This window comes from Anomaloglossus baeobatrachus, chromosome 9 (assembly GCF_048569485.1).
Source record: "Anomaloglossus baeobatrachus isolate aAnoBae1 chromosome 9, aAnoBae1.hap1, whole genome shotgun sequence".
NCBI classification, from domain to species: domain Eukaryota; kingdom Metazoa; phylum Chordata; class Amphibia; order Anura; family Aromobatidae; genus Anomaloglossus; species Anomaloglossus baeobatrachus.
In genome coordinates, this window is record NC_134361.1 from 125868512 (window position 1) to 125892098 (window position 23587).

At 47.5% G+C, this 23587-nt stretch overlaps 1 protein-coding gene across 2 annotated transcripts in view; it reads right to left on the reverse strand.

The window, feature by feature from the left end:
• Positions 1-23587, reverse strand: part of LOC142251311 (relaxin receptor 1-like) — a 1991578-nt gene that overhangs the window by 884296 nt on the left and 1083695 nt on the right. For both annotated transcript variants that reach the window (XM_075323995.1, XM_075323994.1), the window contains one exon: positions 2102-2173. In XM_075323995.1, the coding sequence (XP_075180110.1) occupies positions 2102-2173 (72 nt within the window). The remainder of the gene's footprint in view (positions 1-2101; positions 2174-23587) is intronic.

Genomic DNA, 23587 nt, shown 5'->3' on the forward strand with positions numbered 1-23587 from the left:
CATCACAGTCACTATAGGGGAGCCCGTCAAGGTGTTCGCTCCCACCGGTGTCGTTTGATAGCCCGGACCTTTAACTCCATGCACAATTTTTAGTGTCTGTTGTGGCCCCTTAGTGTGAATCTGTTGGGGCCCCGCTATCCATGTGTGCATGGCAGCTGTGCTCTTGATGGCTGGCACTTGGGATTTCAGTTGGGTTGCTTTTCTGGAAAATACTATCCCCCGCGTTGTGCTAATGTCTTCAATCTCTAAGCTCTTAGGAAAGTTCATAAAGAGACTCTCCCTCCCAGGTTAATTATCGGGACGGCTAAACCTGCTCCCGACCTAGGGTCCTGTACCCCGCCGTGCTCTGTACCGGTAAGTTCTTTTGGGCTTGCTGATGCCGACAGTCGTCCTAGACTATGTCCGTCGCATCCTTTCCAATGTCACTGCTACCGGTCCCTGACTCCTGTGGTCCCAGACCACCGTCTGCGAACCAATCTTGGTCTCTCTCCCTGGGAGCTACAACTCCCCAGCTCCTCACTCTTTGAGGGCTACTACTTCATTGACTCTAAACTGACTTCCTCCCTCCCACCAGTCTGCCTGACCCCTAGCATGGTGGCCCTATTCCAGCTTAACCCATCCGACTGGTGTGTCTGAGAGGTTTGATGTGAGGTGTGGTTGGGATTTATAGTGCTGCTGGTACGACACCGGTTATTGGGAACCTGGAACCACGGGGGTTGGGTCCTGCACCCTGGGTAAGGATTGCAGTACCGTATGGCACCCTGATATATTCAGGGGCGCCACATTCCCCCTTGGTTAAACGTAGCTCGTCCCCGAGCTACAGGACATAGAGTTTTTATTTTTCAGGAACTGGAAAAAATAACATGTTAGATTTTAAATACTCTTCGCACACAGGGGAGGCAATACACTGGAACATTACAACTCACCAAGTCAACAGGAGAACACGTGGGAACGCTACCAGTTGTAGCGGTAGTTGGTAGCTCAGGGTGCTCCGCTGCAGCTACTTCCTGCATCAGTCCATTCCCATTGTCCCTTTCCCTTTAACCCGCAACCTAAAACACCTGAACCCTGGTGCCACCTCTAGTTATGGTGTCGTACCACCTTGAGTTCCTTGTTGTGTCCATGGTGACAGTATTGAAAACCCTGATGGTTCAGGGAACGACTCTGGTAAGCACACAAGGTGCAACTATATAAAAAGAGTACAAGTTCATGCTGGCTGCTGCCAGTCCTGCAGCCATGGTCCATTTTTAATACTAAGAGGGTAAAACAGGGTCCATATTTAACTTTTCAAGATTTAGTAGAAAATCAGGTGACTTTCACGGATAATCAGAATTTTTAAACATTCTCAAACTTTACTTATCATTTGCAAGAAAATAATAAACTCAGTATAAAACATAACATTGAAACTAGATAGCTGGGTTCAGATATCGCTTTACTATCTTTCTAGTAAGGGAGCCAGCACTAAGCGGTGTACGCTGGTAACCAAGGTAAATATCGGGTAAGCAAGCATAGCGCTTTGCTTAGTTACCCAATATTTACCCTGGTTACCAGCGTACGCTGCTTGACAGAGTTGGTGCTCAACCAACAAGCAAAAAATGAACCAGAACAGTGTGTAACGATCAGCAATTTCACAGCAGGGGCCAGGTTGCTGCTTAGTGTCACACACAGCGAGATCGCTGATGAGGTCACTGGTACGTCACAAAACCTGTGACAGAGCAGCGATCTCGCTAGCGATCTCGCTATGTGAGAAGTACCCCTTAGGCAGGGATTAGCAATATGCACCCAGAACTGCTTGTGGTTCTAGGTGCATATTACACCTGACAGGTTCCCTTTAATACTATTGATCACTCATCTTTTCCTGAACACTTTATGAATGTAGAGGAAAAGCAGTCAAAGATTTTTTGAAGTTAAAAACATGTTATTTCGCATTTTGTTTTTGCTGCTAATGATTTTAAGAAGTCAATGAAAGGCATAAAATGTTTTCCTCCATCTGTCAGAACTTTAAGAACTTGAGAGTAAATGTGTCTTGTGAATGGATTTATATTCCCTACTGTGTTAGCCCAATCTTCTGTCATAATTAAGGATAAATAAAAAGACTTACAGGAAATACAGAGAACTCAGTCCTGTGAATGCTCCAGGGATGATTGTAGCAACTTTGTTATTATCTAATATCCTGCAAGAAAAGAAAAAAAAAGATATAAATGACTCAAAAAAATAAAATATATTGGAAAATCCTTTTGGAGAAAAAAAGCTGTTGAACTCCAGAATAAGCAGGGAAAAAGAGTGTTCTAAACGTAGCTGGCTAAGGATAGGGAGTAATTAAATGATGCTTCCTACTTAACAAAATCAATGATAATTACAGTAATCTGTTATATGAAATAGATGTTCTAGCGATTAAGAGTTGCTGAATGTCACAAACACCTCCACTCGTGGTACACATGACTTGGATGTGACTGTAAAGGGAGACTGTGCTTCTTACACTCACCCATCATGTCACCGATCGCAGTAGGCTGGCAATAAGTACCCTTTATAGCTAGTCACACATCCATACCACGCTTCTTGCTGCCACCCCTTGCCAATTCAATGGGCCACTGAGACGCCTACAATGGGTCACACACAGCTTTCCCAATCACCTGACAGGTACACATCTAACATTTTGGCACCCCAGGGTAACACTTTCCCTCTTTAAGGTTGTGGGTACACTTAGAGCAGTAAGGAATAAACCTATAACATTTTCAGTTTACTATATGAAAAAAGTACAGTGCTTACAAAAATTACTAAAGAATTTTATTCATATCTTCTCAATCTGACGAGTTTTTAGGAGTAGATATTAGATTTATGTTTTTTGGTCATGAAAGAGGAGGATAGCTAATTATATGCACTAAAAACGGGGCAAAAACTTTATTGTAATTTGTCATATTTTCTCATAAAAACCCCCTAGTGAAAAAATGTTTACTTCATAATTTTCCGAGCATATATTCACCATCCTAGATACACCAAGCAGGACTGTTAGACCTGGCCTATAAGGTTGTCACAAGGGTGCCGTGCAATCTGCCCTTCTGCATGGTACCCGCTCCTCTTTGGTTACGGGTCCTGTCCCTTTGGTGTTGCTAAGAACAGGTATACACAAATCCTGAGGAACACACTGCACCACACCCACCAAACACCCATTGGGCAGCCTGAGGGGAATAGGGCCACCCAGATGGAGGGATGGTAGAAGGAGGGCCAGAAGTGTCAGTGTAGTAGAGAGAGTGTCAGCGAGCACTGACAGGAAGGTCACGCTGCGGAGCTGGGCTCCTGTACCCGTCCCAGGTGCCAGAGGTTGGCCTGGCCTAGAAGGAGCTGGAACCACGGTCTCAGGGGGTAGTGGCAAGGGGTACGGTACTGCCACGGAGGGCAGTTTGGCGGCCTTGTGCTACAACCAGTCACCGGGGCCAGGGCACGATGGGGTACGCGGACCCTAGGCTGGGAAGTAGCTTTATGCAGACCAGTAATTCGCCCGACGAGGACGGAATCTTCATGAACCGCTCTCCACCCGCTCCAAAATCGGGGTACTAGCGCGACGAGGGGGATAGGACTTCTCAAAACCGTCCAGAAAATCCCAAGCGTGAACCCTGAGAGCAAGCGCACCCTGCTAGCCAAGCAGGTGAGCGGGACCCGAGTAGTCTTAGGCAAAAGGGATCCACAAAGACTAAACACAGTACCAAGGGACAAGGCTTCAGACCAACCAGCAACGCCAAAAGGGCATGGACCCAACCTGTCAAATAAAGGCTACAGGGCATTTCAGGACTTTGGTTTACCCGGTGTCCGTGTCAGCATCTCTAGACTGTGAGTACGCTGTGCCCCCTTTGCCCCAACGGGTCCCCAGCCATTCCCATCACCGAGCCCCGGGACACCTTCCCCCTGCCCACGGAGGGGTTAACATCTCAAGCTGCCACTCCATTGCTCCCGGGCGCTCGCTCCCAAACGCAGCAGCGGTGGTATCCCACCTTACCACTCACCGTGGGTGGCGTCACGAACACTATCCAATCCACCCATCAATCCCCTCTTTCATTTCGAGCGGAAGCACAACCCCGCCTCGGGTCCGGAGACCCCTCGAGCCACTGCGGATCCGGATACGAGCAGCCTGTCGGCTGTCGCTAGGGCAGCACACCCTGGACAATCTTGGTATCACAAACAGGATGCGAGCAGGACCCACTAACCTGGGTGACGTGCGCCTTGAAAAGTGAACTCCGGGAGTCCAAATCCTTTTTCCCACGACGTCCGCCATTTTTCCACTGTTTTCCTGCCAAAAACGCCATCTTCCTCGAAAAGCGCACAAAGCCGAAGCCCCGCCCTTCATCCTCAGCCTGCAACAGGAACCAGAAGTTCCCAGAGGGCCACAGCCCGCGAAGGAGTGCTGGGAGAAAACCAAGGGGGCACGCGAAGATGTCGGCTCCGGATGACGGGATTGTGGCGGTGCTGCCTCCACCTGACCAGGGTAACGCTGAAGCGGTGGATGCCGCTCCGGTCGCAAGAGCGGCGGTACCAGCACCTGATGCCGTTGTGCCCATAATGCCCATAACTCTGCCCTATGTGCCGGGTGCTGCCTGGCTTCCCCAGTATGACGGCCGGCCAGATGCGCTGCAGGGATTTAGGAGGAAGATTTGTAATGTGCTTGACATGTATGCCCTGAATGGATGGCAGCGAGCGTCAATGGTGCTCAGGCAGCTGACCGGCGCGGCTGAGCTAGAAGTAGAGACATGGACTGAGGCGGATCGGACCTCAGTAACCGCCATTTTCCAGAGACTGGGAGCTGCGTTTGAGACTCGCACTGAATCAGAGTTACGGATGAGGTTTTACAGCTGCAAGCAACGGCACCAAGACAGCATTACGGACTATGCCTTAAAGCTACAGGCAGCGCTGCGGATCCTGAGATTGACCAATGACATTGGAGAGCCAGAGGGAAATAGAATGCTAGTGGAGCAATTCCTGCAGGGCCTTGAGTCAGTGGAGGACCGCAAGCAGCTACGGCTGTGGGCCCTAGAACACCCTGCTTTGGACTTTGCTACTTTGAAAGAACGGGCGATTAAGGACCTGCAGCCCCAGAGGCTCCTGACTCCCCACTCCCCGCTCGGCAAGTGGATGCTTCCCCGTTACAAGTGAGGTCCCCTGCATTAGCCCTGCCTGAACCATCTCTATTAACAACGTCCGGGAACGGAGCCAGTGACTTGTCTACCCAAGTACAGCAGCTATCCAGAGATGTCGCACGGATCCTGGAGGCCATGCAGCTAAAGTCCAAGACCACCTTGCCAAGGGAGATCTAATTGGCCGACTGCCCAGAGGACGTCCCCTGGGTGCGGAAGCGGACCTCAGCATATAAAGGACTGAGTGGTGACCGGTACAGCCCACCTGTCTGCTATAAGTGCAGCAAGACCGGCCACTATGCAAGAAGCTATCCTTTAAATGAGCAACCCCTGGGGCCGAGGGCCAATCCCCAGGAATAAATTGCCAAGGTTCAGCAGATTGGAGAGAGCGGTATGTAGGGGGACGGCCCATCGTTTCTATTACCCTGGATAGGATCCCGAGCTCTGCACTCCTTGATACCGGCTCTCAGGTAACCACAATTTCTTATGTACTATATAAGAAGTTCTGGTTGGATGATGACTTGACCCCACCAGACGACGGCCTGACTATCTATGCTGTCAACGGGTTACCTGTGACTCAAATTGGGTTCAAGGAGGTGACCATTAAAGTGGGCTGTGTAGAGTTAGGGGCACTTTGCACACTGCGACATCGCAGGTGCGATGCTGCGATGCCGAGTGCGATAGTGCCCGCCCCCGTCGCAGCAGCGATATGTGGTGATAGCTGGCGTAGCGAAAGTTATCGCTACGCCAGCTTCACACACACTCACCTGCCGTGCGACGTCCCTGTGGCCGGCGACCCGCCTCCTTGTTAAGGGGGCGGGTCGTGCGGCGTCACTGCGACGTCACACGGCAGGTGGCCAATCAGAGCGGAGGGGCGGAGATGAGCAGGATGTAAACATCCTGCCCACCTCCTTCCTTCCGCATATCCTACGGAAGCCGCAGTGAGGCCGGTAGGAGACGTTCCTCGCTCCTGCGACTTCACACACAGCGATGTGTGCTGCCGCAGGAGCGAGGAACAACATCGGACCGTCGCGTCAGCGTAATCATGGATTACGCCGACGCTGCACCGATGATACGATTACGACGCTTTTGCGCTCGTTAATCGTATCATCCAGCCTTTACACACTGCGATGTCGCATGCGATGCCGGAAGTGCGTCATTTTCAATTTGACCCCACCGACATCGCACCTGCGATGTCGCAGTGTGCAAAGTGCCCCTTAGTCCGGCAAGGCCTGATTGTAGTCCAAAATGACCCTAGTGATCGGAACCCAAAAATCATTTTAGGAACAAATGTGATAGAGAATTACATGGGTGAAGTGTTATTTTTGCTTCAACAGCTGTCTGAGACTGCAGGAGCAGGGAGGCAGAGAGTATTGCAACGTCAGATCTGGGCCCTCCTGCAACGGCAACAGGTAAATCTCTCTGGAGGTGAGATAGGTGGTGTACAGGTAATGGATGTGGCTCCTCTAGTGGTGACCACAAGAAGTGAACTGTGATCTGGTGCAGGGCAGCTATAGGCTCCCGGGGACAGGATTACCAGGCAGCGGTAGAGCCCCTGCCCTCAGAGCATTGGCCTACAGTGTTTACGGCCAGAGAGGTTGTCGATGTCCAGAAGGGGAGGGTGCCCGTGCGAGTACTCAACTGTGGGGAGGAGGAAGTTACACTGCCCAGGTATGCCACCATAGCTAAGCTGTTTACAGTAAATAAAAATGACATCCATTCAACCAGCTCTCCAGACATGCCTCCCCAGCGTTAGTCCTCAGGACCCAGAAGAAAAGTGGTGTCAGGAACTACATGTAGGCACCAACTCTACACCTGCACATCACAAACAAGGGGTCTACCGGGTTGTCAGAGTATGAGCAGGTTTTTAGCAAGCACCCATTGGACTTTGGGCGGATTAAAGGGGTATAACATCACATACCCACAGGCACTCACCCTCCCATTAAGGAAAGGTATAGGCCCATACCACCTGCGCATTACCAATGTGCTAAAGACATGCTCCGAAGTATGAAGGAAGCAGGAGTGATCCGGGATAGCTGTAGTCCCTGGGCCGCTCCATTGGTCCTTGTAAAGAAGAAAGATGGGACCATACAGATGTGCGTGGACAACCGCCAGATTAACAAAATCACTCATAAGGATGCTTACCCTCTACCCCAAATTGAGGAATTGTTGTCCGCCTTGAAATCCGCTACTTACTTTTCCACTCTTGATCTTACCAGCGGGTATTGGCAGGTGGCAGTTGCTGAAGAGGACCGGGAGAAAACCGCGTTTGCGACCCCGATGGGCCTGTGTGAGTTTAACAGCATGCCATTCGGGCTGTGTAATGCACCCGGGACGTTCCAGAGGTTGATGGAATGCTGTTTAGGCCACTGTAACTTCGAGACAGTCTTGCTCTATCTGGACAACGTCATCGTCTACTAAAAGACCTACGAAGCCCATCTGGAACATCTGGCTGAGGTGTTTGACGCCCTGTCCAAATACGGGATGTAGCTCAAGCTGTCCAAGTGCTCTTTGCTCAAATCAAAGGTACAAAACCTGGGGCACATGGTGAGTGCTGAAGCTGTGGCGCCAGACCCCGAGAAAATCACAGCCATCCAGAGCTGGCCACGGCCTACCACCGTCAGAGACGTGTGGCAGTTCCTGGGCATTATGGGGTACTACCGGAGGTTCATAAAGGGGTATACCCAGATGGGGGCCCCCTTGCAAGACCTCCTGGTGGGTCAAGCCACACACGGAAGACCCTCAGGGCCTCCATTCCAATGGGGTCCGGAACAAGAGAAATATTTTGAACGGATGAAGTCTGTCCTGACTGGGGATGAAATCCTGGCCTACCCTGATTATGGCCTCCCGTTCGTGCTGTACACAGATGCCAGTAATGTGAGACTGAGAGCCATCCTGTCCCAGATGCAGAAGGGTAAGGAGAAAGTGATCGCCTATGCCAACCGGAAGTTGAGGCCTACAGAGAGGAACCCGGAGAATTATAGCTCCTTCAAGTTAGAGTTCCTGGCGCTTGTATGGGCTGTGACAAAGAGGTTCAAGCACTACCTTGCCTCTGCCAAGTTCACTGTGTACACAGACAATAATCCACTGACTCCCCTAGATACAACGAAGTTGGGAGCCTTAGAACAACGATGGGTTACACGGTTGGCTAATTACGACTTTACTATTAAATATAGAGCTGGCCGCAAGAACACCAATGCGGACGCATTGTCCAGAATGCCCCATTTGCTGGATGAAGAAGGGGATGAAGACGACCTGGAAGAGGTTGAGCTGCCAGCATTTCATCACCCCCCTTCAGGGGAGCGGCCTTGAGCCGGTGTTCACCAGCAAGAGATAACTTGTGACCCATTGCCTCACCATGGCTGGCAAGAAGCTCAGGACCAGGATCCTGCAATCAAGCTAGTCAAGTTACTGCTATCCAGAGCCTATGCCCGTTTGGGACCAGGTGCCCCAGAAGAAACCAGAAAATTGTGGCAAGATCGGAGTCGGCTTTACTTGCACCAAGGCAAGTTGTGTAGGAATCTGACCAACCCCAAGAACTATGAGAGGATATGCAAGATTGTGGTGCCAAAGTCACACGTCCCAGTGGTGCTGGAGGCCTACCATGATGGAACCGGGCACTTTGGATGGAAGAAGCTGGAGATGTTGCTAAGAAGTCACTTTTACTGGATTGGGATGAGGGACTCCATCGAGACCTGGTGTAGGAATTGTGGTCCCTGTGCCTTGAGGAGGCAAGATTGCATCAGTCAGCGAGCACCACTTCAGCCGATCATCACCCAGCAACCCCTAGAGATTGTGGCTCTGGATCATGTTAAATTAACCCCCAGTCACAGTGGATACACGTATGCACTCACCATGGTCGATCACTACTCAAGGTTCCTGGTGGTGGTACCTGTCAAGGACTTGACGGCCAGCACAGAGGCAAAGGTGTTCCAGGCCCATTTCAGTAGGCCACATGGGTATCCTGATTGAGTTCTGACGGATCAAGGCCCCACTTTTGAAGCCGAGATCTTCCAGGAGTTATGTAGTCTGTATGGGTGCAAGAAGATCCGCACTACCCCTTACCATGCGCAGACGAATGGAATGTGCAAGAAGATGAACCACCTGGTGATTAACTTGTTGAAGACCCTTCTTTTGGAGGAGCGGAACTTGTGGCCGGAGAAACTACCGGACTTGGTAGACATGTATAACCATATTCCAGTGGGATCCACCAAGTGCACCCCGGTGTACCTGATGAGGGATCGGCCTGGAAGACTCCTAGTGGACTTGGAGATGGGGGTTGAATTACGTGAGACCTATGCACCCCGAGAAGATTGGGACACGCATCGCCAAGCTCAGTACAAGCAGGTTCAGAAGTGTGTCGAAGAAAGCGTGAATCAAACTCGGGAGCGGCAAGAGAGGAACTTTAGCAAACAAGCTAAAGCAGCTCCCTTTGCTCCCGGTGAAGTGGTGTTAAAAAGAAAATAGAGACAACACAAGTTGGATGACCAGTGGGAAAAGGAGCCATATGTGATACAGCTGTCCAGCTTTGATAACCACAAAACCTGTTTGATCAGTAAGGATCATGGAAGAACTATGGCTACGGTATCTCGGGACCATCTAAAGAAGTGCCCAGAACTAGAGAAGAGCGAATTGGTCGCGGTTCGGCTCGAGCTTGGTTCGCCAAACGGAGGTCACGTTCGAGTTCGGTTATCCACTCGAACCCCATAGGAAACAATGGGAGGCAATCACAAACACATAAAAACACCTAGAAAACACCCTCAAAGGTGTCCAAAAGGTGACAAACAACTCACAACACAACACAAACACATGGGAAAGTGACAAGGACATATACTCATGCGAAAACAAAAGAGCTGGACAAGGAAAAAGAGGAGGAGACACAGATATCTGAGTATATGCAAGGGAACATCGATGCCATTACTGTGCAACTTGAGCCTTGCTCATTTTAGGCTTCCAATCTGGATAAATTGCCTGAGCTCACCACGTACGCCTTGGGGATCTTGTCATGTCCCGCAGCCAGCGTTCTCTCGGAACCTGTCTTCAATGCTGCTGGGGGTCTGCTGACAGATAAGCACACGCGTCTGTCCACTGACAATGTGGACATACTAACGTTCACCAAAATGAGGAAGTCATGGATCACAGAGGACTTTTCTACCCCTGTGTCATCAGCAGTAAAACATATAGTAACCAGGAGACACAAGGTAAATGCAGTCACAGCAGCAAAACACTCCTCAGCACAGAAACAAAGGAATAGATATATAATACCTGAGCCGTGGGGTGAGGATCAAAGAACCCCGACCTATAGGTTTCGATCTTATGCCACTCCCGGAAGAAGGCATAAGATCGAAACCTATAGATTTCTGTACTGTGTGTGTGTGTGTGTATATATATGTATATATACATATAATGTGTGTATATATATATATATATATGTGTGTATATATATATATGTGTATATGTGTGTGTGTGTGTATATATAGATATATATATATATATATATATATATATGTATATATATATATATATATATATATATATACATATATATACATATATACATACAGTGCCTACAAGTAGTCTTCAACCCCCTGCAGATTTAGCAGGTTTGATAAGATGCAAATAAGTTAGCCTGCAAACTTCAAACAAGAGCAGGATTTATTAACAGATGCATAAATCTTACAAACCAACAAGTTATGTTGCTCAGTTAAATTTTAATACATTTTCAACATAAAAGTGTGGGTCAATTATTATTCAACCCCTAGGTTTAATAATTTGTGTAATAACCCTTGTTTGCAATTACAGCTAATAATCGTCTTTTATAAGACCTGATCAGGCTGGCACAGGTCTCTGGAGTTATCTTGGCCCACTCCTCCATGCAGATCTTCTCCAAGTTATCTAGGTTCTTTGGGTGTCTCATGGGGACTTTAATCTTGAGCTCCTTCCACAAGTTTTCAATTGGGTTAAGGTCAGGAGACTGACTAGGCCACTCCAACACCCTAATTTTTTCCCTCTTGAACCAGGCCTTGGTTTTCTTGGCTGTGTGCTTTGGGTCGTTGTCTTGTTGGAAGATGAAATGACGACCCATCTTAAGATCCTTGATGGAGGAGAGGAGGTTCTTGGCCAAAATCTCCAGGTAGGCCGTGCTATCCATTTTCCCATGGATGCGGACCAGATAGCCAGGCCCCTTGGCTGAGAAACAGCCCCACAGCATGATGCTGCCACCACCATGCTTGACTGTAGGGATGGTATTCTTGGGGTCATATGCAGTGCCATCCAGTCTCCAAACATCACGTGTGTGGTTGGCACCAAAGATCTCGATCTTGGTCTCATCAGACCAGAGAACCTTGAACCAGTCTGTCTCAGAGTCCTCCAAGTGATCATGAGCAAACTGTAGACGAGCCTTGACATGACGCTTTGAAAGTAAAGGTACCTTACGGGCTCGTCTGGAACGGAGACCATTGCGGTGGAGTACGTTACTTATCGTATTGACTGAAACCAATGTCCCCACTGCCATGAGATCTTCCCGGAGCTCCTTCCTTGTTGTCCTTGGGTTAGCCTTGACTCTTCGGACAAGCCTAGCCTCGGCACGGGTGGAAACTTTCAAAGGCTGTCCAGGCTGTGGAAGGCTAACAGTAGTTCCATAAGCCTTCCACTTCCGGATGATGCTCCCAACAGTGGAGACAGGTAGGCCCAACTCCTTGGAAAGGGTTTTGTACCCCTTGCCAGCCTTGTGACCCTCCACGATCTTGTCTCTGATGGCCTTGGAATGCTCCTTTGTCTTTCCCATGTTGACCAAGTATGAGTGCTGTTCACAAGTTTGGGGAGGGTCTTAATTAGTCAGAAAAGGCTGGAAAAATAGATAATTAATCCAAACATGTGAAGCTCATTGTTCTTTGTGCCTGAAATACTTCTTAATACTTTAGGGGAACCAAACAGAATTCTGGTGGATTGAGGGGTTGAATAATAAATTACCCTCTGAATAAACTTTTCACAATTTAAAAAAAAAAAAAAGAAAAAGAAATAACATTCTTTTTTGCTGCAGTGCATTTCACACTTCCAGGCTGATCTACAGTCCAAATGTCACAATGCCAAGTTAATTCCGAATGTGTAAACCTGCTAAATCTGCAGGGGGTTGAATACTACTTGTAGGCACTGTATATATATATATATGGTATGTATGTATGTATGTATGTATGTATGTATGTATGTATGTATGTATGTATGTACAGTGGGGAAAAAGTATTGTCAGCCACCAGAAAATCACCTTGTCTGATTTGGCAAGATTTTTTTTGCAAACTATGGTGGAAAATAAGTATTTGGTCAATATATTCTCAATATTTTGTTATATATCCTTTGTTGGCAATGACAGAGGTCAAACATTTTCTGTAAGTCTTCATAAGGTTGGCACACACTGTTGGTAGTATGTTGGCCCATTCCTCCATGCAGATCTCTAGAACAGTAATATTTTGGGCCTGTTGCTGTGCAACATGGACTTTCAACTCCCTCCAAAATTTTTTAATGGGGTTAAAATCTGGAAACTGGCTGGCCACTCCAGGACCTTCAAGTGCTTCATATAAAGCCACTCCCTCGCTGCTCTTGCGGTGTGCTTGGGATCATTAGTAGGGATGATCGAATACCCTAATATTCGCTTCGCCGAATATCCGGCGAATATCTCGCCGCTATTCGACTATTTGCGAATATTCGACACCCAGTGTAAGTCTATGGGAATCCAGAATAATTTTACGTTGGACCCAACGGTGACCTGTGGTGACTGAGGAAAAGGCTGAAATCGATGGCAAAAGTCTGAAACAGTATGGGCACAGCCTGTAGAAGGTGCCTGACTGCATTTCTGGTGTGTTGGAAAAACAAGCTCAGAGCAGCACGCAGCGTTTATGTAGTCGCCAGAACAGCTCTCAAACCAAAGTAAAAGAGGGGAAATTGCAAAGAAACAGTTTCTAGTGCCTAATAACTGTAATAAAACGTCAAATCAAGCCACAATGTCCAAAAAAACCCACTTTAGTATATGTTCACACGTTTCGTTTTTTATATTTTTCTTTCTTTTTCGATTAGAAAGGGCTGTAACTTATACATTATATTGATGCCTGCCTCCTTTTTGGGACATATTTGACAGCACTTTAAAAGGTCAGCTACAATGTGCTCGTTGGGATGTTGACCTTGCCCTCCTTGTCCTCCACCAGCTCCAATGGCCCTCTATTCAAATGTAGAAAGGGCCACTGGCTGTCCTCAAATCTGAGACTTCTTAGGGCTCTCAAGTGGGCCTGTAACATACATTGGGGAGGGATGGCAGTCATTTGTAGTTTTCTACCTTCCCTATATCATTAGTGTGAAAGTTGGAATACGTACTCCATAACATGTTACAGTGCTATTGCCAATGTGGCCATTTGGTGTTGGCCTTGCCATCCTCCTCCTGCACCAACACCACAGGCTAAAGTGGCCCTCTATTTAAATTCTATTCAGATGATTCGGTAAGGTATGTTTTATGGACAAATGAACGCTACGCTGGGACAATGAAGCTGATGTCGTTGATGATGATTGCATCTGACCAAAAGCAGGTTAGAGCAGGAGACATAATCGCCTACTTCCTAGACCGCAGTTTGTGAAGCATACAGCACCGTGGAAGGGGCAGTTGTTTCACTCTGGAACTCAGGCTTTATTCAACTAGGTAAGACCGAGGATTTAAAAAAATTCAGTTTCCCCAGAGGGGGATGGTTCAAACATCATGTAGCACAGCATCAGAAGGTACTCCCAATAGCTCTCAACAGCTTTTTTTTTAAAAAACTTGGTAGGATTTGCAACAGAGCATAACATGCCAAGGAGTTTAATACATTCAGTTCCCCTAGGGTGTGATGGTTCAGATACCATGTAGCAAAGAATCAGAAGGTACTCCCAACAGCTTTTTTTAAAAAATTGGTAGGATAAGCAACAGGGCGTAACATGCAAAGGAGCTAAAAAAAATTCTGATTCCGCCGGGGGCCATGTATAACACACTGTGCAGCACAGCATCAATAAAGAACACAAATAGAGACTGCCTGATTAATTGTTATAGACAGTGTAGCCTCGACAGTGGTTGTGCCAGTGCATAATGTACAAAGGCTTGAAAAATATTGCCCTAGGTGATTGGGCCAAACAATTACATCACAGCAGCATAACAAGTTAGATAAGTCATGCGGTCTCATTAGATGATAGAAGACAAAATAGTTTTGAATGAGAAACAATGGAACTTATTTGAAATTAAATACAAATTTTGGGGCTACACTTATTACTGAGTCTTGTTAACTGGCGGCCTGAGATACTCTGGGGCAATCCATCTATGGTTCATTTTGATCATTGTCAAACTGCACTTTCCGTGGATAGTCATGTGCGAGTATCTGTTATTATTGACCCCGCTGAGCTGAAAACACGTTCAGACAACATACTGATAGCAGGGCAAGCTAGCACTTCCAAAGCATATAAGGCGAGGTCTGGCCAAGTGTTGAGCTTTGGAACCCATAGTTAAAGGGAACAGTAAACTCTGAAAGCACACTGATATGGTCACCTACATAGTCCCTTACTATCTTACTTAAGTGTTCCCTCCTTGTCATAGTTCCCCCAACCGGTATCTGGTTCAGAGTTGATGGTTTGTGGAAAATGGACCAGTTTTGGCACATCAGTCCCCCACATTTGTTGCTCCTACTATGCGTAGCCCTCTCTTGTAATCCTGTTGCGTGAGATGACATGCTACCTCTGACGCCAGCATGATCTGAGGGTAATCGTTTCATCCATTGCTCCACTACAGCCCTCTTGAATGTTTCCGTAGTACAATCCTTATTTGCCTCCACAAGTAGCGAAGCGAATTTGTCTTTGTAGCGTGGGTCAAGGAAGATACATTACCAGTATTTGTTGTCTGCCAAAATGTGGACTAGCCGACAGTCATGAGAAAGGCAGTGTGACATGAACTGTGCCATGTGTCCCAGACTCCGAACTGGAAACCTTTGTGTGTCACTGCTAAGAATACATTCTGTATTTCTAAACCTCCTCTCCTCCTCAGTCTCTCTCTCCTTCTCCTGCTCCTCCTCAAGCCATCCATGCTGGACAGCCCTGAAGCTTGGGTTGTTAATCCCTTGTTTACCAACTTCAAAGCATTCCTGTTCTTCATCATCCTCCTCATCTTCATGATGCTGACCAAAGGTGGCCTGAGCCTGTTGGCCGAGGTTGTGTGGATTACTAGCAACCATTGTGAAGTCTGGATCCACAGACACCTCGGGTGCATTAACACTTTGGTAAGTCAGACCATCCAGAGAGCATTTCAATAAACAAATCAGTGAATGGTAATGCTGATAAAAGCATCATCAATGCTCACAATGTTGGTACAGTAATCAAAATTCTCTAGGACCTGACAAGTATCTGCAATCCACACCCACTCTGCAGTACTTATGTCTGGCAGCTACGTCTGACGAGCATGTTCCAGCTGGCCAGGAAAAGAGGGAGATGACTTGCGGAAATAGGCACTAATACGTCGTACCTTGGTAAGTAGGTCTGGTATCCCAGGGTATTTTTTGAGAAAGTGCTGAACTACTAAATTTACAATGTGGACCATACAATGAACGTGTACAAGCTTTCCAAGCTTTAAAGCCACCATCAGATTACGACCATTGTCGCACACTACCATCCCTGGACGGAGATCCAATGGTGCAAGCCACTCATCTGTCTGCTCAGTTATTGCTTTCAAAAGCTCAGGTGCCATGTACAATTTGTCACCAATACACAAGAGCTTCAGTAGAGCATTTTGCCGCTTATCCGAGGCAGTGCTGCAGAGATCCCAGCTGGGGAATGATGTCGATGGTTGGACACCGGCAGATGTTGAGGAGGATGCACAGGAGCCAGATGAAGAGTAGGAGGAGGAGAGAGTTGTTGCTGTGTAGGAGGCTACTGAAACTTTGATTGAAGTGGAGCCCGCTATTCTGGGTGTGGGAATTATATGGGAAGTTGCCGGCTCAAACGCTTTACCAGCCGCCACCAGCTTCACCCAGTGTACTATCAGTGAGATGTAGCGTCCCTGTCAACTTCCGCTTGTCCACATGTCTGTGGTTAAGTGGACCTTCCCTGTTATGGCATTGGTGAGAGCCCGTTTGATGTTTACGGACACATGATTGTGAAGCGCGGGGACAGCAAAATGTGACAAATAGTGCCGGCTAGGCACAGAGTGCCAATGTTCTAACACTGCCAAAAGGTCGCGGAAATCCTCTGTACCTACAAGCCAATACAGTAACATCTCAAGGGCTATCAATCGTGCAATGTGTGCAGTTATGGTTTTTGCCCTTGGGTGCATAACGGGGTATTTTCACTTCTCTTTTTAGGTCTGTGTTATGGACAACTGAATGGAACGCGGAAGCGGATGTGGGAGAAGATGATTGAGTTTGGCCAGCATCAGGTTGGTAGAAGGAGGCCTCAGTGCCACCTTCTTGCACACCAGTTTGGGAAGCAGGCAGCCCAGGGGAAGGGGCAGAGTTTTGAGTGTGTAAATCGTGTTTTTCACCTAGATCTTTCAACCACCTAGTGGTGTGCTTGGCTAACATATGGTTTCTCATGGTGGAGGTGCCCAAGCTGGAAGTATTTCTGCCTCTGCTAAGCTTGGTCTGACAGATTTGACAAATGGTAACCGTTTGCTCCGAAGGACTCTTGGAAAAAACTCCCACACAATCACACCACGGACCCTTAGACTCTGAGATGGCACAGGTGGTGCACGGACTCTTGGACTCTTAGATACCACAGGTGGTGGTGTTATGTGCAGAGTTGATTGACCTCTGGCAGTGGTCGAAACCCTATGTCTTACAGCCTTTTTGCGGACTATGGGCACATGCTCCTCTGCACTGCTGCTCTTGCAATCCATGCCACCCGTCCATGTTGGATCAGTCACCTCATCATCGACCTGGTCATCTTCAAATTCCGGAAGGTCTATATCTTCGGTAATAAAGGTTTCAGGCTGACCTGAGGGCAACTGTGTCTCATCATCCTCCAACACTTCCATCTGATTGCCCAGTATGTCACGGCCAACAACATGGCTTTCTTCTGGCCTTGGGTGCTTAAAGATCTGTGCATCACTGCACACCACGACCTCACCTGCGTTGGTGGTGTTCCGCGGTGAGAGGCAAGAAATGTCAAAGGGTCTTATAAGCAGTTCCTCAGAGTAACCTGCTTTGGTGTCATATGTTTCCTTAGAACACTGATGTTGTGAGGAAGTAGGACCAGGCTGAGGATTCGATGGGCCAGCCTCTGAGCTACTCATGTTTGTCTACGTGGACCTTTGGGATTTGCTACTGAACAAGTCATTTTTTGCTAGTCAACTCGTTACCTGTTCGCACTGTTCAGAGTGCAAGAGTGGTTTACCACGTGGACAAGAAAATTGGGATAGGAAGACAGAGGTAGTTAAAGCAGGAACCTTTTTCTTTGGCTCGATCACACTGCTTGGGTGATCACCACTGTCACTACCACCTCATCCACTGCCCTTACCGCCTCTTTTCCATTTTTTTTGGTTTGATTATTTGAAGGTGAATACTGTAACGTGACCTTTTGTACATGCAGTGGAACGACACTGATGCCGTGTTGTTAAACTTGTAGATTCCTACGATAGCTGTTTCTGTAAGTCTAAAAACCGCAAGGTACCTTTATTGGACAAAGTACTACTTGGAGGAGTCGACAAAGATGTTGTGAATGTCTTTCAGCCCTAAAAGAAAACAGGTTTTGACACCACTTTTATTTTAGTATTGTTTTTTGGCACTCAGACTGTGTTTTAGTAATAGCAGGGCACTATGTAGGTTCTGTAAGATCTGAAGACACCACCACCAGGATGCTAGCTTGGTGCTACAGTTAGGTCCAGAAATATTTGGACAGTGACACAATTTTCGCGAGTTGGGCTCTGCATGCCACCACATTGGATTTGAAATGAAACCTCTACAACAGAATTCAAGTGCAGATTGTAACGTTTAATTTGAAGGTTTGAACAAAAATATCTGATATAAATTGTAGGAATTGTACACATTTCTTTACAAACACTCCACATTTTAGGAGGTCAAAAGTAATTGGACAAATAAACTAAACCCAAACAAAATATTTTTATTTTCAATATTTTGTTGCGAATCCTTTGGAGGCAATCACTGCCTTAAGTCTGGAACCCCTGGACATCACCAAACGCTGGGTTTCCTCCTTCTTAATGCTTTGCCAGGCCTTTACAGCCGCAGCCTTCAGGTCTTGCTTGTTTGTGGGTCTTTCCGTCTTAAGTCTGGATTTGAGCAAGTGAAATGCATGCTCAATTGGGTTAAGATCTGGTGATTGACTTGGCCATTGCAGAATGTTCCACTTTTTTGCACTCATGAACTCCTGGGTAGCTTTGGCTGTATGCTTGGGGTCATTGTCCATCTGTACTATGAAGCGCCGTCCGATCAACTTTGCAGCATTTGGCTGAATCTGGGCTGAAAGTATATCCCGGTACACTTCAGAATTCATCCAGCTACTCTTGTCTGCTGTTGTGTCATCAATAAACACAAGTGACCCAGTGCCATTGAAAGCCATGCTTGTCCATGCCATCACGTTGCCTCCACCATGTGTTACAGAGGATGTGGTGTGCCTTGGATCATGTGCCGTTCTCTTTCTTCTCCAAACTTTTTTCTTCCCATCATTCTGGTACAGGTTGATCTTTGTCTCATCTGTCCATAGAATACTTTTCCAGAACTGAGCTGGCTTCATGAGGTGTTTTTCAGCAAATTTAACTCTGGCCTGTCTATTTTTGGAATTGATGAATGGTTTGCATCTAGATGTGAACCCTTTGTATTTACTTTCATGGAGTCTTCTCTTTACTGTTGACTTAGAGACAGATACACCTACTTCACTGAGTGTTCTGGACTTCAGTTGATGTTGTGAACGGGTTCTTCTTCACCAAAGAAAGTATGCGGCGATCATCCATCACTGTTGTCATCCGTGGACGCCCAGGCCTTTTTGAGTTCTCAAGCTCACCAGTCAATTCCTTTTTTCTCAGAATGTACCCGACTGTTGATTTTGCTACTCCAAGCATGTCTGCTATCTCTCTGATGGATTTTTTCTTTTTTTTCAGCCTCAGGATGTTCTGCTTCACCTCAATTGAGAGTTCCTTAGACCGCATGTTGTCTGGTCACAGCAACAGCTTCCAAATGCAAAACCACACACCTGTAATCAACCCCAGACCTTTCAACTACTTCATTGATTACAGGTTAACGAGGGAGACGCCTTCAGAGTTAATTGCAGCCCTTAGAGTCCCTTGTCCAATTACTTTTGGTCCCTTGAAAAAGAGGTGGCTATGCATTACAGAGCTATGAATCCTAAACCCTTTCTCCGATTTGGATGTGAAAACTCTCATATTGAAGCTGGGAGTGTGCACTTTCAGCCCATATTATATATATAATTGTATTTCTGAACATGTTTTTGTAAACAGCTAAAATAACAAAACTTGTGTCACTGTCCAAATATTTCTGGACCTAACTGTATAACAGTATTTTGCTTCAGGCAGGAGTAGAGGCACTGACACCAAGTATTAATTAAAAATTTGTTAACACTGACACTGTGTTTTAATAAGAGCAGGACACTATGTAGGTTCTGTAAGATATGAAGCCACCAAACGTATGCTAGGTTGCTGCTAGTAAAGTATTGGCCTTCAGGCATAATTAGAGCCACTGACACCGAGTATTAATTAAAATTTGGTAACACTGACGCTGTGTTTTAATAAGAGCAGGACACTATGTAGGTTCTGTAAGATATGAAGCCACCAAACGTATGCTAGGTTGCTGCTAGTAAAGTATTGGCCTTCAGGCATAATTAGAGCCACTGACACCGAGTATTAATTAAAATTTGGTAACACTGACACTGTGTGTTAGTTGCAGCAGGCCACTATCTAAGTTCTGTAAGATATGAAGCCACCACCAGGATGCTATATATTATGGTATTTGGCTTCAAGCAGAACTACAGGCTGTGACAGCAATTTTTTTATTTTTTATTTTTTTTTTTAAACTTACATTATTTTTTTTACCAGTAGGGTACTATGGAGTTTATGTACACTATGAAGCCATCACAATGACGCAACTGTGCTGGTATGAATTGAGATGATGTCTGACAGGTACTACACTCTACTAGTGATGAGCGAGTACTAAAAATCTGGGGTGCTCGAGGCTCGGGCCGAGCATCCCAAGATACTCGTGTACTCGGCCTGAGCACCGAGCCCAATGTTATCCTATGGGAGACCCGAGTATTTTTATGAAATGACCCCCCGGCAGCATGTAGAAACCCTAAAAATGTCACAAAAGTCTCAGAAGAGTGCTCAAATGACATGGCAACAGCATAGGGAAGACCCCTTGAAGCATTTATCACTCAAAAGTCACAGCTGTGAACAATTTTGTCCGCGTTTTACGCCATTTTTACGGACTCACCAGAAAACCTTCAAAAATTACACCAAAATGATTTTTCATGGCGGAAATGTTAAGGGCACATACCCAATAGTGAGATAGAGCTGGTGTATGTTACTTTTGGAGATTACATGAAAGATTTTACGTGAAAACATTGTGTGGAACTCCGATGTCCCTGAGAAGAGACGTACATAAAGGCCTCTGAGTCTAATGTGCCCATTTTGAGGAAGTGAGTCTTTGTAGTATTTTCCTTTGCCAGGACAGTCCAAAATTGTGAGGTTCACCAATGCCCCTGCATACAGACGTGCATGAGGGCCTGTAAACCTGAAGTGCCCATTGTAAGGAAGTGGGTCTATTGTAGTATAGCCCTGTGGCAGGGCAGCCAAAAATTGGGAGGCTCCACATTGTCGCTGGATAGAGATGTGCATGATGGCCTGTAAACCAGAAGTGCCCATTGTAAGGAAGTGGGACTATTGTAGTATAGCCCTTTGGCAGGGCAGCCAAAAATTGGGAGGCTCCACATTGTCCCTGGATAGAGACCTGTTAGGTTCTTAGTGCGTCCGTGCTTGCATTTAAAAACCGCACGTGTGTGCCTGTTGGTGGCAATGTTCCGGTGCACTTGTGTGCGTTTTGCACAAACTTGGATATAACGCACAAGTCTAGTGAATACACATCAGCACAGCATTGCAAAATGCGCAAGGGCGTAGGCAACGAACAAGGAAGTGGACGTGATGGTGGTGCAGGCAGAGACCGAGGTCGTGTGCAAGCTCTAATTTCGCCACAACAAAGGGCCACATCTACTCGCTCGCACATCCTGTCCCAAATTCTTGGGGACCGCAGCAGTACACCGCTCTTGAACCAAGACCAGTGTCAACAGGTTGTTAGTTGGATAGCGGATAATGCTTCCAGTCAGATTGGCACCACCACAAACACTCTGTCTTCCACACGGTCAAGTGTCAGTAGCCGTGATACTGCACCGCACATTTCAGAACCTGATCCTCCTTCCTACCACCAGGCCGAGTACACGTCCACGGACACTCGGAAGAGCTGTTCACGTTTCCATTCACACATTCTAGCCTCTTGCCAGCTCCTGTTGAAGTGGGTCATGACGAGATTGTATGTACAGATGCCCAAATATTTGAGCAGCCACGTTCTCACCAAGTTGGCAATGTGTCTCAACAAGGGGTGGACGATGATGAGACACAATTGTCAGGAAGTCAGGAGGAGGAGCAGGGTGCGGAAGAGGAAGACGACGTGGTGGATGATCCAGTAACTGACCCAACCTGGCAGGAGGATATGCAGAGCGAGGACAGCAGTGCACAGGGGGAGGGAGGCGTAGCATCCCAACAGGCAGTAAGAAGCAGGGTGGTGGCTCCAGGCAGAAGTCAGGCAACCGTTCCCCGGAACAACAACACGACACAAGGTGCCTGTACAAATGTTAGGTCTTCCCGAGTCTGGCAGTTTTTTAAGTTGGATCCAGATGATTCAAAAAAGGCCATTTGCAACACCTGCTGTGCCATCATCAGCAGGGGTACTAAAACTAGCAGCCTGACCACCACCAGCATGATCAGGCACATGTAAGCCAAGCACCCGACTTTGTGGGATGTACAACAGAGTCGAGGAGCAGTGCTTGCTGATGTTACTGCTGCGTCTTCGCTTGTTGTGCATGCGAGCCAATCCCCTGTCCATGCTGCCCGCGAACAAGCCTCCTCCGGCCCTGCACCTGCAGTTGCCCACACAGAAATAATACCATCATCAAGCATGTGCTTGTCCCAGCGCAGCGTTCAGTTATCCATTCAGCAAACCTTTGAACGCAGGCGCAAATACACTGCCAACGCCCCACATGCCACACTTCTAAATGCTAACATTTCGCGACTGCTTGCGCTGGAAATGTTGCCTTTTAGGCTGGTAGAGACAGAAGCATTCCGCGACCTGATGGCGGCAGCTGTCCCACGTTACTCGGTCCCCAGCCGCCACTATTTCTCCTGGTGTGCCGTCCCCGCATTGCATAACCACATGTCACAAAACATCACACGTGCCCTGAACAACGCTGTTTCAGCCAAAGTCCACCTAACCACAGACACGTGGACAAGTGCTTGTGGGCATGGCCGCTACATCTCGTTGACGGCACACTGGGTTAATATTGTGGAAGCTGGGACCCAGTCTGAGCGAGGGACGGAACACCTCCTTCCCACACCAAGGTTTGCAGGCCCTACCTCAGTCAGGGTTTCACCTACACTCTACAGCTCCGGAATGTCATGCTCCTCAGCCTTCTCCTCCTCCTGCGCATCCTCATCCACTTTACCCTCCACACCAGTCCCAAGCTGGAAGCACTGCAGCACTGCCTCGGCAAAGTGGCAACAGGCTGTGCTGAAGCTAATCTGCATAGGTGACAAACCCCACAATGCAGAAGAGGTGTGGACAGCTCTGAAACAGCAGGCAGATCACTGGCTCACACCTCTGAACCTAAAGCCAGGAAAGGTCGTGTGTGACAATAGCCGGAACCTGGTGGCGGCTTTGAGGCGAGGCCAGCTGACACATGTTCCATGTGTGGCCCATGTGCTCAACCTCGTGGTTCAGCGGTTTCTAAAGTCATACCCAGAGCTGTCTGATCTGCTGGTAAAAGTTCGCCACCTGTCTGCACATTTTCGAAAGTCACCTACTGCTTCAGCCGGCCTTGCCGGCTTTCAGCGCCATTTGCATCCTTCGGCTCACAGACTGGTGTGTGATGTCTCCACGCGTTGGAATTAAACTCTGCACATGTTGGTCAGGATATGTGAGCAGAAGAGGGCAGTTGTTGAGTACCTGCATCACCTAAGCCATCGGGAAATGGGTCAAACTCCACACATAACACCTGAGGAGTGGAGATGAATGTCGAACCTATGTACCATCCGCCAAAACTTTGAGGACTCCACCAAGATGGTGAGCGGCGATGACGACATTATTAGCGTTACCATACCGCTTCTCTGCCTTCTAAAATGGTCTCTGCTCAAAAACAAACATGATGCATTGCAGGCGGAGCGCGATGAGTTT